At 37.8% G+C, this 22,201-nt stretch overlaps 1 protein-coding gene across 2 annotated transcripts in view; it reads left to right on the top strand.

The window, feature by feature from the left end:
* The window catches only part of CTDSPL2 (CTD small phosphatase like 2), a 47,753-nt gene that overhangs the window by 19,864 nt on the left and 5,688 nt on the right, over positions 1-22,201 (top strand). For both annotated transcript variants that reach the window (XM_088139269.1, XM_088139270.1), the window contains exons 4-12: positions 11,997-12,135; positions 14,888-15,037; positions 15,264-15,479; positions 16,473-16,551; positions 17,136-17,247; positions 17,387-17,473; positions 20,869-20,931; positions 21,028-21,107; positions 21,929-22,055. In XM_088139269.1, coding sequence (XP_087995395.1) covers positions 11,997-12,135; positions 14,888-15,037; positions 15,264-15,479; positions 16,473-16,551; positions 17,136-17,247; positions 17,387-17,473; positions 20,869-20,931; positions 21,028-21,107; positions 21,929-22,055 — 1,053 coding nt within the window. The remainder of the gene's footprint in view (positions 1-11,996; positions 12,136-14,887; positions 15,038-15,263; positions 15,480-16,472; positions 16,552-17,135; positions 17,248-17,386; positions 17,474-20,868; positions 20,932-21,027; positions 21,108-21,928; positions 22,056-22,201) is intronic.

The following is a 22,201-nucleotide window of genomic DNA, read 5'->3' as shown; positions in this document are numbered from 1 at the left end:
CATCAATATCTGGAAAGACTCTAGAGATCAGTTTGTAAGCTGAAAACGATGCAGTAATTATTGTAAGTCAACATGGAATTGTTCTTCTAATCTAAAATTTATATCTTATTTGGATCAGGTAATTTTCTTCATATATTGTGGAAATAATATAAGAGCAAGATATTGATTTCAGGCAGGCATTTGATAAAGTACTCCATGACATTCCAATTAGCAAGTTAAATTGGGAGTGGATGGCATAACAATTTCATAGCTGGCTTGAAAATTGTACTCATAAATAGTGTGAGCCAGGTATCAAGTGGGGTGCCACAAGGTTCAGTTTTGTAGTCTTTAGCATTTCTGTTAATGAATTGGCTGAAAAAGTGGAAGAAGTGCTTGTCTAGTTTGCAGATGAAACAAGATAAAACACAGTAGCTAATACTACAGAAAACAAAATTCAAAATTATCTTGATAGAAAAGTAAAGTGAAATTAACAAAATGAAATTAACAGGAAAAAATATAAAGTTAATCTGTTTAGGAAACAGGAATCAATGCACACATACAGAATGGGCGAATACCAGGCTGTAAAAAAGATTGTGCAGTGATAGTTAATTGCAAACTAAATATGGTTATAAAAAAGGCAAATTCGATTTTAGGTTGTGTTGTATGTATAATTTCCAAATCACAGGAATAATTATTCCAATTTATTCTATCTTAGTCAAACCCCAGCTCCAATTTTGGATATAGTACTTTAAGAAGGATTCATAGAAACTGGAACAGGTGAAATGTAGGGCAGTGAAGATGATAAGATTAAGTTCTGTGAAGAGAGACTGAAATTGCTGTTTATGTTTAGCCTTGAAAAAGATGACTGAAATGGATATGATCATATTCTTCAAACACCAGAAAGAAGATCAAAATCTATTCTCTTATCTTTCCAATATAGAGGCTACAATATATTTACGCTGCTGGAAGGCAGATTCCAGTTGAATCTTAGGAAGTTTTTCCTAATAGTAAGAACAGTTTGATAATGGAACTAATTACCTAGAGAGATGTTCCCACCTTCACTGGATGTACTTAGCCACCTGTCAGGGATGCTTAAGTTTGGATTCCTGCACCGAAGAGGAATTTGGAGTCAGTAGCTGGAATGGCAGCTTCCAGCTCTGATATGGATGGAACTAGGATACTGAACTTGTCAGTGCTGCGCTCTTTTCATTAGATACTCAAACCAGTCAATTCCTTATGGAAAGAGAGGCAAGGCAGAGGAGACTGTTGAAGAGATAGTAATCCTCTAAACAGTTTAGAGGCTGTTATAAAGGTAGATTGGATGAGGAAAAAGTAGGGAAGCCACCAGTGTTGCAGGCAATTTCTACAGGGATTGACACTGGGATAATAAATCTTGGTTGTGAACTAACTAACAAAACTTTTGATGGCTCCTGCAGTGTTGCTGAATTGTTTGCCACTCTGCTTTGAGGCCTATTTAGGAGTAGATGGTGCAGCTTGTATTGTTTGCTACCAGAACTAGAAGGAACAGACCTAAAGGGTCCTCTACTATCTAATTATTTGAAATTGAGGTATTTGGAGTGTCATTATGGGCAGTAGAAGTGTGTGTGTGTGTGTGTGTGTGTAAGGTGTAATTTCCTTTCTTGGATTGTTGCCTTGTACTGTTGAAGAGGCTTGTGCCTCCTAGTGACACTGTGAAGTATACCGTTGGAGTATACACTCCCAGAAGGGTCATCTATGACAGGCAGGTCTAGATGAATACGATCCATCTGAGAAGGAAATGGCAAGAAGCTCCAGTGGGTTGTGGACATTCACAACCAGGACAGTGTCAACATGATACTAGAAGAACAGCCCCCTGCCCCAGGTTGGAAGATATGCAGTGAACTATTGGGAAAAGAGCAGAAGTATCACTGATGCTTATGATCATTCATTCATTCATTCATTCATTCATTCATTCATTCATTCATTCATTCATTCATTCATTCATTCAATTTATGTGGCCACTCATCTCAAACAAGATGGGCAGCTAACAACAATAGGAGACCAGCAAACAACAGCAAAAAAAATACAAAATAAATATACAATAGGCAGCCAAGATAAAAACAAAAAAACCCCCCAACTCTCAGTTTTATTTTATTTTATTCAGTTTGGATGCCACACCACTCTGGGCAGCTTACAACAATCAGGTTGTGATAAAAATAGCAAAATACAAAAAAATTAACCCAAACAGTTACAAAAATAATTAATAATAACAATTGATTTATTAAGCTTGTATGCCGCCTGACTCTCAACAAAATAATCAATACAAATACAATACAAATATTTCAATAAAACTAATTCACAAGCTCCAGCAAACGCTCTGACCCCCCAAGCCTGGGAATACCCCCATCTCCACCCCTTGTGGAATGCCAACAAGGTCAGGGCCAATGGAAATTCGAGGGAGATTATGTTCCCCAGGGCAGGTGCTGCAACAGAAAAGGTTTTCTTCCTGGGTCTCTTTAATGGACAGGATCCCTACCATGCTTCTCTTGTCAGATCTGATAACACTGATAGACATGATTGCAAAGAGCGGTCCTGCAAATAATTTGCCAAATAAATAATAAATAAATTATGATTTATTCATTAGAAAATTTGTGTCCTGCCTTTCATTCAGGAGCTTGAGGCAGTTGTATATTAAGTAGATTGGGTTGAGAGAGAGTCATAGAATCATAGGGTTGGAAGGGACCTTGGAGATCTTATAGTTCAACCCCCTGCCCAGGGCAGGAATCCCAGTTACCATCTGAAAGTCATCCAGTGAGCTTCTGTGGTTAAGGATGTGGACTAGAACCTGGCTCTCCCTGCTCCTACCCCAACACCTTAATTACTGTATCACCCTGGCTCTGTTGTGGCTGGATTAAAGCCAAAAGGAGATCCAGCTGCTGATGTGGCCACAGGCAGAAAGAAAGTTTGATGCTACTAAAACATGTGCATGTGGAATGTCAAAACCATCAACCAAGGCAAACTTGACATCAGAGCAGACATGTCAAGATTGAACATTGACATTCTGGTAATTGATGAACTGAAATGGCCTTCACTGAGTCACATCACATCAAAAATATCAGATCTAATAGGACAAGAAAAAATAATAGAAGAAATGGAGTAGCCATCATTATTAACAAAATGGTAGCAAAATCAGTGCTCAATTATAAGCCTCCAAATGATAGAATGATCTCAGTTCAAATGCAAAGGCAAGCCAATCTATATTATGCTGATTCAAGTCTATGCTCTAATGACAGATGTAGAGGAAGTGGAAGTGGGACAGTTCTAGGGTGACTTGCAACACCTTGTTGAAGCAACACTAAAAAAAGACATATTAATTATAGGAGACTCAGATGCTAAAGTTGGAAGTAAACTGGCATCTGGAATAATGAGAACATTTGGCTACTGTGAATGAAGTTAAGATGATAGATTAATAGACTTCTATCAAGAAACTCAAATGGTTTATATCAAATATCTTCTTCCAGCAATCTAAGAGAAGACTATACACAGACATACTGATAGACATGTTGATATCAGATTGACTATACACTCTGCAAATTAAAATGGAACTCTGTTCGAAGCAAAAACAAAACTAGATGTTCATTTGACATATGAAGGAGAGAGTGGACCTGCTTGTTCTCTGATGTCCTGGAAGACAGAATCAGAATCATTGGGCTGTTAAAAGGAAAGTAGATTCAGGTTAGAGAGTAGGTTGCATATCCTGATAGTGAGAGCTATCAACCAATGGAATAGGTTGCCTCCTTCACTGGAGTAAATGACCACTGGACTAAATGAATGGAAGGTTCCAACAGAGGTGAATAGAATGGAAGGTTCCTTCCAACTATATAATTCTTTAATCTCAAAAAAAACAGAAGGCAAAATGAGTGTTTGCTGATATCTTCAAAATGGGTGAAGGAAGATAGGAAGCAAAAGGCAACAGAACCTGAGGAAAATTTGCTCAACTAAACACTGAGTTTTGGAGAAGAGCAAAAAAGAGGCAAGGATTCCTATATGATCAGTGCAAAGATATAGAGGATCAAATGCAAAGGACAAGAGATTATTATTTTTTAAATACTATCTTTATTTTTTTTAACAAAACAATCTTGAAGAAAAAAATTGAAAAAAATTAATAGTACAAACTAAAAATACAAACTGGGGGGGGAAGAGGAAAAAAATCTATCTTACATTTTATACTTATCAATAGTCACTGGCTTGCCAATGAATTCACTGTAAGGTTTGCCCCGTTCGACAGAGAAACTCCCATGACACATGTGGTTCACAAAAGAGGTTTACTCATGCGTAACGTAGCAGTCACAAGCAAAGCCAGGACTGGCTTCGTACAATTGCATCACTCGTTATATTCCCCCCTTCCCGTGCTTTTTCGCCCCGCGATCGCGTTACCGTTGCGGATTATCGGCCCCCCAATAATCCCTCTTAATTGTCCATGATGGCAGGTTCGGTCAGGGTCCATTGTCCTTGATTGACAGTCCCCCTCCGGCTTGGGTTGGTCCCCCCCCGTTACGTGCAAGCCCAAGGTTTCTGTGTTGCGCAGCGATCTTGTTTCGCTGCCTGCGGCCCCGTTCATTGTTGGCTCGCGCCGTTATCAGTGTAGAGTTAAAACTTCCGCTGCGGTTTTCCTGTTTGGCTGGGCGCAGGTGGCACGTTAATTAGCGGCGCTTTCAGTTCCTCTTTCCCTCGCTAGCTGCCGCCGGTGGAGTTCGCGTGGTCTGGCTGCGAGCTTCCCCAAAGCCCCGTGCTGACCGAACCTGACATTCACTACTATAATATGAACAATGCAAGATATTATTGTAAAATATCACAGAATCTCTGCCAGCATAACAAATACAACCACTCCTCATTTAGCAGCTACCTTGTTTAGCGACCATTCACAAATAGGATGGTAATTTTTTAAAAGAATCATTTTCCAACCAATATATGCACTTACAACCAAATTTTGTGCACCTGACAACAACACACACCACAGTGAGAGTAACACTGGCATAGCTGCATGAGAGAATTTTATCTAAATGAGGCGGCAGCAACCAGTGATCTTCGCAGCATGTCTCTCTCTCTCTCACATGTTCACTTAGTGAGGAGAGATTGTATTGCTTCATTTTTTGATTAGTAGAGAATATTGGTTTTTCCAAAACAGATAAATCACATATTTCTGACAGCCATTCCTTGGCATCTGGAATAATATCACTATTGCAATTTCTTAATATAGTTCTTTTTGCTCGATGCAACCACAATTCCTGATAAACAGTCAAATTCCAAAACTTTGGTATATAATTCAACATTACATTAACATCTTTAACATTTAAAGATGTTCCAATAAATCTATTAATATTACATTAATACACTATCACCAAAGATGCTAAATGATTACACACACATATCATATGGGTCAGTGAACCCTCAAATATTTTTATACATCCAGCATAGGAAATCTGATGTCCATCTTTTCAAATGCATTTTTGGGGAGTCTAGTACACTCTAAATATGTTTTTTTGATGAATCAACGTTAATCTCAAAACTGTAGATACCTAAGGATGCAAAGCTGTTGATGTGGCTTTATCTGAAATTGCAGTTCTTTAGTCCATGTTTGAAATATCCCAGAAATGTCCACTATAAAAATATTCTTGAGCTTTTGATAGAAATATGTTACAGGTTGTATTTCTGTCATGGATTCCATCAAGTAAGGGAGCAACTTAGGTGCCTTTGAGGCAGCCAAAGCATCTGGTCCATATTGATCCATTAGAACATACTTAAGCTGGAGGTACCTCAACTGTTGGAAATTGGAAAGACCAAATTCAATTTGAAGTTCGGAAAAATCCTTAAAATAGTTATTAAATAGTAGTTGATTTAAATTCATATCCCAGCGTCCATCCAAGTTTTCCAATAAAATGATTTATCACCAGTTTTCAAAGTAGAATTTTTCCAGAGAGTTAGATATTAATAAGTCTTGTTATGAAAACTCAGTTTACATCCCAATTTGGCCCAAAGATTTCTCACCACTTGTACACCTGCAAATAAAACACCTTTTCTTCTATATGTTGTTTTAAACACTTACCATGATCACAAAGGAAATAGATAATAACTTTTCAACTTAGCCCATAAAGAATAATACTTCATTATATTTTCATTCCATCAAGACATGGCTGATAAAATATTGGCCCAATGGTATTTTGCAAATCAGGTAGATTAAAACCACCTTCATCAAATGGTAAATTCAGTTTAAACTTTGGTGATCCACTATCTGAAATAAATTTCCTAAACAACTTATCAATCAAAACGAAATATTTATTTGATATTAACATGGGAATACCTCTAAGAACATAAATCAAATGAGGAACAATATTCATTTTAATAACATTAACTTTGCCCCACAAGCTTAAAGGAATTTTAAGCCATCTAATAATATCCAGTTCAACCATTTCTAAAAATTTCAGTACATTTATTTATTTAGAAATACTTTTGGGTATGTAAAGCCCCAAATACTTGATATAATCACAAAACCCATCTCTTTACATAACTGTATTGATATATTAGAGCCCAGGGGAAGTAAACAAGATTTATCTCAATTTATCTTATAACCAGAATACATTCCAAAATACTGCACAACCGTTATAAAGCTAGGCAAAGAAACAGAATACCAGTCCAAAATTGCCATAATATCATCAGCATACAGAAATAATTTATAATCACATCCTGCCAATATAATACCCTTAATATATAAATATTGCCTTACCCATGGTGGTTAAAAAGGTTCAAGAATCAAATTAAATAGCAAGGGAGAAAGTGGGCAGCCCTGCCATGTATCACATTGTAACTGGAAAGAATCTGAAATCATTCAGTGTGTTATAACTCTGGCACATAGTTGCAGATAACAAATCTCAATCCACTGGGCAAAATCTCGTGGTAAACCACATCTAATCATCACTTGCTTTAAGAATTTAATCCAAAGCAAATCAAAGGATTTCTTTTCCTGCATTTAAAGATACTAATACTGCAGAGTCCATTCTATCCTTGGGTGTATCCATGATATCAATTAGTAACCATAAATCATCAGATGCCTGATAATTTTTGATAAACCCAGTCTGGGAGGGATGAATTATATCTGTAAGACCTTCTGTATGAGTCTAGCTAGTATGGTAGTTAAAATCTTGGTATCCACATTAATTAATGAAGTCTATAATTGGCACAACATAGATGGGGGAGATGAGTGGCATATAAATTTAATAAACATTTAGGATCCTTACTTGGTTTTAAACTCAGTCTTATATATAGAATGATGGCAGTTTACCATCCTTAAAAGATTTATTATATACCTCCAAAAGCACAGGAGCCCACAGACCTGTAAACGCCTTATACCATTCCACTGAAAAGTCATCTGGGCCAGGAGCTTTTCCATTTTACAATGATTGAATAGAATCTAATAGTTCCTGAAATGAAAGAGATGCTTTCAGCATGTCAATATTATCTAACAATAACAATTGAATGTCCTTCTGACTCAACAATTGATCAATCTCATGATGATCCCTCTTCTCAACCAAACTATAAATAGACTTATAAAAAAGTAAAAACTGATTAATAGCAGCAGAGTCAAAAACAGTCTGGCCATTCTCAGTAACTATTTCAGAAATTAAGCTTTGCTGATTTTGTTGCTAGCAACTTACCAGGTCTTTCACCAGACCCCCAATACTTTAATTTTAATCTACTCAATGAACATTCTACCTTCTCAGCATAGAAATCTCCTAAATGTAACTTGGCTAACACAAATGCTTTATAAGCCTGCTCTATGGGCTCTTTTGCATAAATCTCTTTGACCAGAGTTTCTAACTGTTGATGCACAAGATTTTTTTCTTGCTTTCTGTTAGAAGCATAACCTTGCATACAAGCCTTACAAGAATCCCATACATTCTGAAGGGTGGATGAATTACAATTAATTTTAAAAAATTATGAAGTTAGTTGTGTAATATAATGTAAAAATTCCCTCTTCTTATACTAAAGAAGTATTAAAACACCACCTTCCCTGGGCTGGCTTAAGCTTTTTAAACTGAAGGGTTAAAGTAATAGGAGCATGATCTGATAAAACAATAGGATGAATAAAGGAGGTAAAATTTAAAAAAAACAAACCTAAAGTACATTCTATGAGCATAAGAAGTAAATGTATAATTCCTAATGAGGGGGTGAAGTGAACACCATACATCTGTCAATTGAAACTTGCTTATAAGCCTGGAATACTTTCCAGTTTTGATTGTAACTATACTTTTTTGGAGGGGTACTCCTGTCCATTTCTGCATCCATCAAAAAATTTAGATCACTCCTTAGAATCAGATAGCTAAATACTACACTATGTATTCTTGCTGTGCATTTATGAAATAATTCTGGATCATTTTATAGGCCCATAAAGATTAACAAAAGCTATATCTAATTTAAATATCCTCAATTTAATAATAATAAAATATCCATGTGAATCAATGTATGTTACTACATTAATCTCTTTCCTGACTAACAGCATATCTCCAGCTGTGTTAGAACTTTTTCCATTAATACAAGAGAAACCTGACCATCCAATTTCAGACAAAAAAAGATATTTCATCCTCTCTAATATGAGATTCTTGTAGAAATATAACATCAGCTTTATATCTATTTATTACTTTAAATATCTTTCTATATTTTGCATCCCTTTCCACATTCCAATTCAGTATCTTCAACCCAAGCATCTAAAAGGATCTATTATAATATACTTTCTTATAGAATCTATAACAAACAGGCCTCCTTTAAAACCACTGAATTTATCAGTATATGTATAGATAATATCTAAGTACCAAAAAATATTAAGAAATTAACACTACCAGTGTCTAAAAAAACTACTTCTAAACACAAAAAAATACAGGACTAACATACTTATCCCCGCAGCAAAACCAACGAGAAACAAGAAAAAACTGACTTTTATAGAGAACTTATTCACCACCTCACCCCCCTCCTCCTTTTCTCCTCTGATTATTTAAGAAACCAGAAACAAAACTAAAGTTAATATTGGAGCTTTGTAACTAGACTCAACAGAGGGCAATGCTGGCAAGATAAAGACCAAAAAAACCCTCTTCCAACAACAATGTGAGACTTCCAAAATGGCAACAGTCAGTCATTGTGCAGTCAGAAATGCCAGTGCAGCATAAGGATCCGTAAAATGTTGGATCTGATCAGAGATTGGCAAATAAAAAATAGCAGGGAATAAGAAAAAAATATTTAATTGATTTTTCTTTAGCCAGAGCCTGAGCCATTCTTTCTTCAGAGAGATCACAAGAGATAAACTTTTAAAAATTACAGAAATCAAGGGAAATTATTATGTAAAGATGGGCACAATATATGGCAAAGAATATCAAGTGAGAAAGAAAAGATGTTAGAAGATGTGGAAGATGTGTAGAAAAGAGAGCCCCAAATCTCAAATACCCATAAAAGTTTGATGTCTGAACCACAGCTGGACATTCTGGAAAGTGAAGTCAAACATGGGTGCACTGTGTCACCTCCTCTGCCTATTGAAAATTTATACAATGACCAGGAAGCAGCAGTTAGTATATGAGACAACTCAGTTCAGAATGGGAAAGAAGTGTGCTGAAAATGTATATTCTCCTGTTGTTTATTTAACTTATATGGAGAATATGCTGGACTAGAAGAAATGGAAATTTGAATTAAAGTTGCTAGGAGAAGCATCCACAACCTCAGGTATGCTGGTGATGCCGCTTTGATAAGCGAAAGGAAGGAAGGAAGGTAGGTATTTTTTGTCTTACTGAAGATGAAATGAAGTGCAAGTGCTGATCTGCTGCTCAATATGAAAACCCTAAAATTATGTCAGAAGGCCACTCAAATGACACAAGCAGGAGCTTCAGTTTCAATTTTATGACAGTCTTTGGCTGACAAAAGCAGGACCTTACAAGAACTTAAAGAAACAGTTACTGATAGACAGTCATGGTAAAATGATGTCCCTCGGATCATGATATGTCTTAAGTGACAGTCTTAAATGAACTTGGAATAATTGAAAGATTGGGCCTTGCTAATTCATGTTGCAGTAAATTGAAAGCTATAATTGTATGCATGGACAATTAACATGAGATCATACTTGATAGTATAGCTTCAGATTGGTAGAGTTAAGACAAAATTATCATAAATTACCTTCTAACTAGTTTACCATTTCCATACCACAAGTTGTACTTATTTAATCATATTTTTATTTCTGCTATTCCTGTTTGTTTATACATCCCTAGAGATGGATTTGATATGAGAGTTTCTGGCAGGAATACTGCTGATAATCAGGTGAAGTAAAATCACTATGACACTCTTGCAGCCAACAGCCTTCTCTTGTATGCCTGTAACATGGGGCAGAAAGGTGGATCTCCCTGTCCTCTTACCCCTGATCAGAATGGAAGGTTACTGGGACATTTTTGTGTTTAGATGGCTGGCAGTAGCACAGTTTTTACTGAGATGTATTGAGGAAATTCTTGTGTATCAGTTCCCAATCCAACCCTATGATGTGGAAAGCAGCAGGGCATTGTGTCAACTTGGGTTTTAGGAGAGTAATATTTTTCCTGGGGATTTCAATCAGATTGGGGCTTGGAGGCAATACTTCTGTTTATTACATCAGGTTTTAGTGGATTCTCAAATACTGATAAAAATAGGTGGCTGCTTTTCCAGTATCACCAATAAATGGTGCCCAATTGAAAGGAGTCCAAAACAACTTCATAAGAAAGGGCACCCCTGCTGCTTATCTAAGGATGGAGAGAGGGTTACCTTCCATTGCAGTTAGAGTACATTTCGCATTGTTGGGGCACCACAAGAAATTAAAAAGCCTTCAAGAATCCCACTTTGCTAAACTTTGTTTTTTTCATTACACAGCTGGACCTACCCTAAAATGTATTCCCTACCCTCTTTGGGAGAATTTGGCTCTTGGAACAGAGAAAATATTAGGGGCTTTTTGAAAGGCATGCCAGTAAAGATGCTACTGCAGTACAGTCATCCAAATTTTCATTTTAGTTTCATCATCATAAAAAATATAGGAGCCTCTTCCAGTATCTGGTTAACATGTGCCCCACTGAGCGCCCCACTAAGAAAGGCCTTTACATCCTTTCACTTGCAGACTATGCTTTTGGCATATCTTGAAGGGAGATTTTGTAAGCACCCTGTTGAACAGTGTCTCTGTCCTTGTAGTGCTGGTCAGGTGGAGGACATTATTTACTGTGTCCTTCACTGCTCCATTTACAATGAGACCAGGACCAAACTGTTCATGGTAGGTGAATTCAAGGGCTTGGACTTTGAACAATTTAATTGTCTTCTGGCAGATGTGTTTCCCACTGTTAGTAGTCACATTGCTACGTTTGCTTTGTTGTTTAAACTCAGAATTTTTTTTTGTTTTATTGTATTTTCTGCTGTGCTGTATTGTTATGACCTGTGGTTACAACGATAGACATTTACTTATTTACAATATCTTTGATTTTGGAAAAGCGGTGCAATATCCAGAGTACAATTAAGATCAACAATGTATATTCACTTTCCATCTATGAACTGTCTCTCTACTGCTGGAATAGAAAAAGTGATCAATATTGTTCCATGTGGTTGACATTTAAAAATCTATTTCTATCTAAAAATTGGGCAATTTTTTTCTGTATAGAACATATGCTTCTTTTTTCTTTCTGTTTATTTTTATGGGTTTGGGGTTTATTTAATTTTCTTTTTGGGTTTTTTTGGCATACAAAAGGAGTGAAAAAATTGAAATGAATAATATGGTCTAAATATTTAAGAATCTAAATAAATTAATTAAGCTTAGTGTGTTTTCCCTAACTTTTATGACACATATTCTGCCAAAAGTCCTATAAAGTGAAAAATGTGAAAAAAGGTGGATATTGGAAATTTCACTTTCCATGAAAGCAGTAAAAATGGACACAGAAAGTTTGCTACTAAAGTTTAAGGTATAATTTGGTGTTTTTTGTTGTTGTTTTTTTAAGGATGAACGAGAACATCCTGCAAAGAGAAGTAGAATTGAACGTGACATAGATGACAACTTAATTACATCCACTCCTCGCACAGGAGAAAAGCCTAATAAACAGCTTTCTCGAGTTAGGCGGAAAAGTCAGGCGAATGGAGGTTTGTAAATATTCCAGTCCATTAGCTCAAAGGAGGCCTCTGGTCCTTCTGCAATTAAGACTTTTGACCCTGCTTTCAGAGAAGAAGAGAACAACTACAAGACTGTGTTGACAGTGTCAGGAGTGTACTTTGGTCTGTGTTTTACCCTGAAAGTGGTTTCTTTATTGTGCAAAATGATTTTTTTCTTAAAACATCTGAGATAAACCATGATGCCAAGTTTGTGGACTGGAAACAAGGCTAAGAAAGTCTTGCCGCAGGCTACAGAGAAAGGTTGACTAAATTTTTTAAACTTCTTGTGTTGGATTCATTTCAAGATTACTTATTCTAGAGTAAATTGTGCCAAGCAGTCGTAGGCAGCAAATACAACTGAATATCCATGTATGACCACATTATTTTCTTTACACAATTAATAGGATAAACTGTCTCTTTCATGAAAACGGGCTGCACTATATGTAAGGGAATGCTGTGCATTTTTGCTTTATTAACCATATAAGCAGTTATAATTTATTTATTTATATTTCGAATGTAGACACCGCCCATCTCACAAGGAAGTGACTCTGGGTGGTTTACAATAAAGACAACAAATAAATATTAATTAAAATACAATAAAAACAGTATAAAAATACAATAAAATCAAATACATATATAAATAATATCTTCCAAGATGCTGGTAATTGAAAAGATATTAACATATGGGAGCGTCTTCAAGATACTAGCCAACTCCAGGGTTGGTTGCCCCTTTTCTCACCCCTTGCAAGTTGGCAGAGCCAGGTCTTGACTGCTTTCCAGAAAGTCAAGAGAGTAGGGGCCTGCCTCACCTCTGGGGGAAGGGTATTCCATAGGGTGGGTGCCACGGCAAGGAAGGCTCTCCTTCTGGGCCCCACCAGTTGACATTCTTTTGTTGACGGGGTCCGCGGCATACCCTCTCTGCTTGACCAGGTGGGAATGGTCGACATAATGGGGGTGAGATGGATCCTCAGGTAACCCATTCCCATGCCATGTAGGACTTTAAAGGCGATAATCAACACCTTGAATTGGACCCGGAAGCAAACTGGCATGCAGTGCAGTTCCCGCAGCAAAGGTGTTACATGTGCCATCCTTGGGGCACCCAAAATTGCCCGCGTGTGGCCGCATTTTGAGCCAGCTGAAGCCTCCAGATACTCTTCAAGGGTAGCCCCATGTAGAGCGCATTGCAGTACTCTATACAAGAGATGACTAGGGCATGAGTGACTGACTGGAGGGACTCCCGATCCAGGAAAGGGTGTAACTGGTGCATAACATGTAGTTGAGCAAAGGCCCTCCTGGGCACGACTGCCACCTGCTCTTCAAGCAGGAGTCATGAGTCCAGGAAGACCCCCAGATGTGCCACCCCATCCAGAACCAAAGATAGTAAACTTCCGTATACAGAGGAGCCCCCAACCCACAGCCACTCCGTCTTGCCAGGGTTCAGCTGAAGCCTGTTGTTCCCCATCCAGGCCCCCACAGCCTCCAGGCACCGCGAAAGGGTAGTCACAGCATCACTCAGATCACCTGGGATGGAGATGTATAATTGGGTATCATCTGTATATTGATGATACCTCATCCTGTGGTGCCGGATGATTTCACCCAGTGGTTTCATGTCGTAGTTAAAAAGGAGTGGGGAGAGTACCGAACCCTGCGGCACCCCACAAAGGAAGGGCCGCGGGCTGGACCTCTCACTCCCTATCAACACCGATTGGGACCGGCCCTGGAGGAAGGAGCTGAACCAGCACAAAACTGTGCCACCCGCCCCCAACTCCCTGAGCCGACCCAAAAGGATACCATGGTCGATGGTACTGAAAGCCAATGAGAGGTCAAGAAGAGCAAGGGTGGATGCACTACGCCCATCCCGCTCCTGCCAGAGAGCATCCAAAAGTGCGACCAATGTTGTTTCATGCCCCATGCTTGGTTTCCAACTGGGAAGGTATCCAAGCGATTTTATCCTCCAGATGCCCAGAAAACTCCTCTGCGCGGCCCTGTAGGTGGGTCACTGGGCCCACCTTTCCCAGAAGAGATCGGGTGATCTTAAACAGGGCCTCTGGGTGGCATTCTACGGATGCAATAAGAGCGGAGAAGTGTTGAGGTTTTGCCGTTCTTACCGCCACAAGGTAGGCCTTAATGGTGGCTCTAGCCTGTGTTCGGTCGGATTCGGTCCTTGTTTTCCTCCAGCAGCGCTCTACACATCTCTTTATCCTTTTCAGAACCCTCCGTAAACCACGGAGTATCGGGCTCGATGGGTCAAGATAATACCTGCAATTTATAATTACCCACTAACAGCAGTTACCATAAGCCAGTGTAATAAGCAGTATGGTTATAACAGTATGGTGAGGAAAAAGAAATCTGATATTTACAAAAAAAGCTTTACCAATATTACCAAATCACATGCTCTGAATTAACAAATGACAGTATAAATACCTCTGCTGCAGTTTTTAGCTCACTTTCTTAAATTACAATATTTTGTGTGTTTTTTAAAAGTTTCTGTAATGGCTAGTCAGTGGGAGTATCTCAGACTTAGAGCTAGCCAACTGTGAAGCTTCATTGCCTTGGAAACCAGGAGCCACAGTATCAGCTTTGTGGAGATACCAGTTAGGGCATGGCTTTTCTGCTGTTTAATTGCTACAGTACATGCGTGCTCATCTAGGAATTTGATATTTAATTGAAATTTTGTCGCTCCAGCCTATATTGGAAAAATCACATCAAAAACTTAGTGCACTTTTTTGTATGTTTGTTCTAGAAGCTGGAAATTATGAAATGGCAAACCAGCATGTTAGGCAAAATGGAAAATTGGATGATAATCCCACCAGCGGCAGCCCCCCAAGGACTACATTATTGGGGACCATATTTTCTCCTGTCTTCAATTTTTTCTCACCAGCAAATAAAAATGGCAAGTACTACACAAAACTGCATTTAGCTCTTACATACATCTAAAAAAATATAAAATTATTGTCATGAAATAGCTGTTTTCTATTTGGGCGTTGAGGAAAAAAATGGCAAATAGGAACATACTCTGTTAGATTTCTTTTTAGACCTTAAATCTAAATACAGAAGAGTACATAGAAATGTTCAGGTTAAGTTAAGAGGACTGGTATTAAGTAAAAGCATTATTTCAGGAACAGCAGGCTCAGATTCTCCCGGCCAAGCTGTTGAAGCTGAAGAAATAGTGAAGCAGCTTGATATGGAGCAGGTGGATGAGATTATTACCAGCACAGCCGTCTCAGCCAATGGGACGTCCTACGCTAGCCAGGCGGCCCAGGTCCGGCCAACTATCAACAATGTCTTGGAGGAAGTAGATGATGTGGCCGATTGTGATCTGCCTCCACTGACTGGTAAGGAGAAAGCATCTTGTTTTTCTGAGCAGCTCCTGGCTCTAACATTGTACTTCTCCCACAGCCCAAAGGCAGAGGCAGCTTCAGTTTTTATTGCTTTCCCCCCGATCTGCGTGTGGGGTGGCCAGAGAGTCATGAGACACCGCAGTCCCAAACTGTTGGGAGCAAAGGAAATATTTATTTGGGTAAATGTTTGTTTCTCCTGATGAACCTCTTCAATGTTTTATCTTGTAAATGGCCTAGAGTCCTTGGGGATTCAGCAGTTTATAAATCTGATTAATAAATGAGAAATAAATTCTTAATATGAAGCCCTACTTATTTATATCTATTAACTGTACTTGAGTATGAATACATTCTAACAAACAGTTACCTTGTGTATTTATGTTTCATCTACATATGCGTGCGCACACCCACCCACCCACAAACACTGCCCCAAAGCCAAGGGCAGTATCACTCTGACTAATAAGAATTTAACTTGATAATATTGTTTTATGGGCATCATTTTAGATCTGTATTCATTTACTTAAAATGTTTATACCACCCCAATCAGATGACAATCAAAATACAATTCCATAATGCATTAAGATTCCATAATACTGCAGTGTGAAAGAAAACAGATGGTAACCATCATCCTCACTAAGCACTTAAATTGTTAAAAGTTTGGTTTAAAAAATTCATATTTGGCTCTGCACATGATTTTTATCATGTCAGTAACTTTCAACTATTACAACATGCCAATGAAATTATACCTGGCCTTTACCTGCAAATATTCCTAATCATTTAGAGTTTGATATGTGTGAATCTATTTTTAAGAGTCAAATTATAAACCTAAAAGGTATTGAAAAAAGTTCTTAATAACACAGAATACTTCCAGACTAAATAGATGTAGATAAATATAGACATATTTTAGCAACTAAATAATCAACTTCACTGCTAAGAGAAAAATTCCCTTTTCTTCCCATAAACTAATGAGGAACTTTTGTGTTTTGTTAGCACCAGTATCTCCAGACAGTGGTTATTCATCGGCTCATGCAGAAGCCACCTATGAAGAAGACTGGGAAGTCTTTGATCCGTACGTGTTCATGCTCAGACATTACATTAGCGTGTGCGTGTGTGTGTGTGCATGCATGTAAATAAATAAAAACCCAGATTCTGTTCCTGTTGAGTATTTAGATCCAGTGTTAAAAATTACTCTTTACAGTAGTTTAACACACCATTACGTTTTTATTTCTTTTGATTTGAAAACTTAACACTGGTGCTAATAAAGATCGACATAGAATTGTTTACCTTGCTTTCTCTGATAATGAGCTCAGCTGATGCATGCTGGCAAGACAGTAGCCAAAATTGGCCCTCTGTAAAACCAAAGAAGGGGGAAGTAGCATACTTGAAGAGCCCTAAATCTGCAAAAAAAAAAAAAGAAAAAAAAAGCCAGATATTTATGAGGGAAGAACCACAGAAAAATGAGTGTTAAGCTAGATGGAATGGGAAACTTCTAAGGTTTTCAGAAGATATTTCCCAAACTAACTGTATATAATTATGTTGTTCATCTAGTAGATCTGTGGGTAGCTTAAGACATTCTTAAGCCTTTATCATAGTTTAAGAGTAAACTGTTCACTGTCTGATAAACGATCAAACCATGTCGTGACTGGTCTTTAGGTACTACTTCATCAAACATGTTCCACCACTAACAGAAGAACAACTTAATCGGAAGCCTGCTCTTCCATTGAAAACAAGAAGTACACCAGAGTTCTCTTTAGTTCTAGACTTGGTAAGAAAAGCATATTTGGTTGTTTTACTTTTGATGGAAAGATACTCTGTCTCTGACACACTGTAATTGTAGGGCTGTTTCAGAAAACACATATTTCTATTCCTCTGCTAAATTGACTAATTTTTAAAATTATTTGTAGGATGAAACATTAGTCCACTGTAGTCTCAATGAACTGGAAGATGCTGCACTCACATTTCCAGTCCTTTTCCAAGATGTCATTTACCAGGTAATCAAAACCACGTTAAGGTGAAATACAGACTTGTTCCTTTGAAATTAATGGGCAAACATTATGTATTTGATACTTTTTCGCTCTCCTAAAGTGTTGGTAATTTAGTGGCATTGGTTATATTCTATGAAATTTTGTTAAGCAAGTCATCAGATCTTACAGGAGCTGTGGCTTATGGCTTACTACTTTGACAATTTCAATATAATTCCATTGTAAAAATCTCAACCATTAGGAAGCTAGAAGTATTCCTCTTAGCAACTTTCCTCCTTGCCAGGAGGTAGAGAAAAGAACCTTCTAAGTGTATGTGGTTATCATTTTATAAAACAAGAGCCTGCTACAGACTGACGTTTTCTTCCTTGCATGAGAAAACCAAATCATGCTAGCTAAACACTCTGTTCTTAAGGGGAAGGTCAGCATTGGGAATAACTTGCTTTTAGAAGCAGATCCATTCCTTCATTCCTAGTTAGGTGCTGCTTTGTGGCAAGAGTTGCTTTGTTGATGAAGACTGCCAGATTGTTAGCTGTTGGTTGTGCTTCACAACATATTCTTAGCTTTCATCTACTGTGCATTCAACAATTCTGCCAGCGAAGAACAGGGGAAGGAGGAGGAGAAGGAGGTGTGTTCCAGCAACTGCCAAAGATGCTGCACTGACCCCGGCTGTTGTTCTCAGGTCCCTATTGTGTGATGTACCTGGGAGTAGCAACAGCTTCCCTCCATGTAGTTCGCACGATATTGGACCCCTCTGTAGTATCTTTGGAGAATGACATCAGACATCTTAAACGGACACTTGTCCAGGTATTTTACCCTAATTTTAAAACTTGTCTTTTGTCTTTTGTTTTATTTACAATCCTTCAACATCCTGAAACATAAAATGAAATCTTCCAAAATACATACAAACTTGGGTTTCTTATCTTCTGTCTGATGATGGCAGTAGTCAGAATCCTCTTCACTGACATGCACTTGGAGGATGTAGTTAACCATTCTGGATAGTAACAGGAAGAGCTGAGAATGGATTATGCCTTTTTTTCCTGTTGTAGCTAGAATGTTTTTTGGATCTCTTGCCTATGGTATATATTACTCAGAATAACCATCTCTGTTGTCTGGGGGTTATTTATAAAAAATTACATATTTTGAAGTAATTAAAAAAGGTAAAGTTTGCATTTGACCGTCCCTAAATCTTGCTGGAAATATGTCTTTGATTCCTTGGCACTTTTTTTTCCCCCTTAGTGAGGACAGGCCTAGCACCTGATAACGTAACTTGGAAGTTCAGGGACACTGTTCTGGGAGTGTGCTCTCCAACCCCCAACCTGTTTCCATCTGGGGCATCTTAATCCCTTCTCCAGAGCAAGCATTTCTTAGGAACTGCAATTGTGAACATATCAGAATCAGTCCTAATATGTGATCATTGTGGATCTCAAGACAAACGCTTGTATTTGGCATAGTTTTCTGTAAACCAGTTTCTGAGTCCATATGCTTAGGACATGATTTGTTATCATCTAAGACCATAGTGAAAATTGAGGATGCCTCTCAAAAGTCTATTCCTGACTGAGTTGGGGAGGGGGATCACATCAGTTTTGATAAAGGCCCAGCTCAGTTTCAGATCTTCAGTGCACACATCTCATGCTTCCAGGCATATCCTTTTAACTTGTTTTATCTTGGTATCTTGCCATTCTTGTTAATTCTTGAAACGTCAGCTTCAACAGTTTTTAAACAATCTGAAAAATGGTCAAATACAGGAGGAAGTAATGTCAGGGTTTTTAAATAAATCCCCAGGAGCCCCGTAGCAAATGCATTTGTTTCAGCAGGAGTCTTGTGCGCGTGAGCTATTTCATTAGCTGCATCTTGCCTTTAGAATTTAATTAATATAAATAATAGCAGCAATGATCAAACATAGTGCTGAAGTATTCCACAACTACAGCCTGTGTAACTTGAAAGGAAGGCGCAATTGAGGAATGAACTCCGGTAAGTCTAAGTAGCGATGGGATATGGTTTAAGGTCTTTCTCTTCGACTGTTTTTCTGCACTCCCCAGGCAGTATTGAATATACTTGTCTAAACAACAGAGTGATGAGTTAAAGTTCTCAGTCATGAATCTCCACCCCACCCGTTATTGCTCTTTAATTTACCTTTAGAGTGATTATGAAGGCAAAGGAAAATTGTAGGTTGATAACTGAGATGTATGTAGCTATTGCTCAATATAGGACCCTTGCATCTTTTTTATTATTCTGAGAGTAGAAGCTGCAGCGTACTTAAGACTGACTCCTGTTATTTATTTACTTTTTCTTAAGCTTCTATCATTTGTTCTTTATTTTACTTAAGTCTGAATGTCATAGGGATTTTCAGTGTACAATTAATTGTGATAATTACAATAAAATCCATTGTAGTTCACATGCCTGTATGAATGATCGTGGACAAGAAATTTGCTTTTCATACTTTATAGTTAAATAATGCCTCTTTTATACCTTGGACCCAATGGAATTAAACTAATAATATGACTGTTTTGGTGAAGAAATACTGATTTGTTAGATTTTTCTCCATTGGCGGAGACACTTTGAAAGGCAACAACTATTTCAAAGTACCTTAGCCAGTGTCTGCTCAGCATCTCACCAAATAAAATTGGTCATTTGTGCTTTCTTAAACATGGCCTTCAGTAGGGGTTTGTGAAGGGGAGAGAGTCTTGAAGTCTCCACAGCCAGAGAAGGTTCTTATTTATTTATTTATGTCTGTGTGTGTGTGAGTGTGGGGGCAGATATAATCAAAAAACCTTGTTACATCATCATCATCAAATGCCTAAGAATAATATTTCTCTTAAACCATATCTTTGCTGGTGACTTTCTGGTAGAAGATGTAAATAAGAATAGATGTTGACTAGATAAACTAGAGTTTTGAGCGTTGTGCCTGAAGAGCAAAATCCTGTTCAATGACATAAAAAAGAGCGTTTCCTGGGAATTCTGCATTGCTTGGATATAAAAACACTGTTTCTGCTAAAACTCAGTTATCAGATATGCCCTTGTGGCTAAGCTAACCAGTCTGATGAAAGATCTGGCTGAAAAAGAATCTTAACTCTGAAAAGCTTACATTTGTAAAAGATTATCTGGTTGTGTTTGTGATGAAAACCTGACAGAATGTTCAAAGCAAAAAGGCTGCCTGTAATTGCTATTATAACAACAGCATTAAGCCAGGCTATAAATTTTTGCTGGGGGAAGTTGCATTTATAATTATACAAATACACTAATTACTATTACGTCTTCATAGATTATTAAAAATTATAACAACTAATAATGATAATATATTAAACAGTGTGCCTTACTCAGTAGTTTCTGAACTCTCTGCCATTTGAAATAAAACTTCCTCTTTGTGTTTTGTAGTTAAATTACTATTTTGTTCTCTTTTTTAGGTTTATGTTCGATTAAGGCCGTTTTTCAGAGAATTCTTGGAATGTATGTCCCAAATTTATGAGGTAATGGGATTTGCTTAAAATTTTGGTGTGTTACTCAGGTTCTTTATTTTTCTTGGTGATATGGATGGCAATTGCCTCTCCCTTTCTGTTTTTTAGATAATTCTTTTTACTGCTTCTAAAAAGGTCTATGCAGACAAATTGCTGAACATATTAGACCCTAAAAAGCAGCTGGTCAGGTAAGCTTGAACAGAAAGCTGTCACGTGTTATTTCCATTTTAACCAGAATAACAAAATAGGTATATTTAATGCTATTTTAGCATCATGCTAATGCATAACATGCGGTGGAGATAAAAAGCTGTTAATATTCCCTCAAGTCTTTAAAAATATGCAGCCTGAGGTTACTATTTTTCACCAACATCGGCAGGTGACAATTGTGATAAAACTCTGCAATGTAACTTTAGCCTGTAAGAAGAATGCTCCTCTTCTTGATTTCCACCTCTCCTCCACATACTAGAAATTGCTTCAAGGAGGCTGGCCAAATATCCTTACTCCCAACAGACACAATATTTCAACTTATGCAATCCTGGGAAAAGGCTTGGCTGCTTTAAGGTGTTGCCCACTAGGGCTCGGTCTCTGCTCCTGCATGTCCAAAGACTGCCCAGCCCTCAGGTCTTGGCAGGATTAGGTCTATTCTATAAGCGGACTGCAGTTAATTCTGACTGATATGCCCTTTGCTTTATGTTCCCCACAAACTTCCCGCTAATATTCAGCATAATATCAAATGTAGTTGGAAGAGAAAAACAGCAAGTGGGGAACAGGACTGGTTTGCTTGAGTCCCTAAGTTGGGAGCCTATTACACTGCCATGGCACGTTAGCTGAAACCTTTAACTGGGAAAGAGTTGGGCTTGGCTCTTTTAAGCTCATTTTTTAATAAAGCTCTGTTATCAAGAAGATTGTTCTTAAAACTGTACTTCAGAATAGAGGAAGGTTTTTTGACTACAGTATTTTCTTTATCTACACTTGTTTGTATGCAACCTGAATGTGTTCTTAACTATAGGCACCGACTTTTCCGTGAGCATTGTGTTTGTGTGCAAGGGAACTACATAAAAGATTTAAATATCCTTGGTAGAGATCTCTCAAAAACGATCATCATCGACAATTCACCACAAGCCTTTGCCTACCAGGTGAGTTTATTTCCTGCAGGTCACTTCAAATTTCACTAGAATACAAAATAAAGCCTCCTTCAAATCATTCTCCACACCTGTTGACTTTAGAAGCATTTTTAAATTATTTTCTTGGCAGCAACATGGAAGGGATCTAGATGTAGCTG

Source organism: Python bivittatus, unplaced genomic scaffold, assembly GCF_059951505.1.
Source record: "Python bivittatus isolate LINGU-HERP-01145 unplaced genomic scaffold, Pbiv_v1 ctg000210_np1212, whole genome shotgun sequence".
In the NCBI taxonomy this organism is placed as follows: domain Eukaryota; kingdom Metazoa; phylum Chordata; class Lepidosauria; order Squamata; family Pythonidae; genus Python; species Python bivittatus.
The sequence above is the reverse complement of the archived record's forward strand: the minus strand, read 5'-3'. Positions and strand labels throughout refer to the sequence as shown.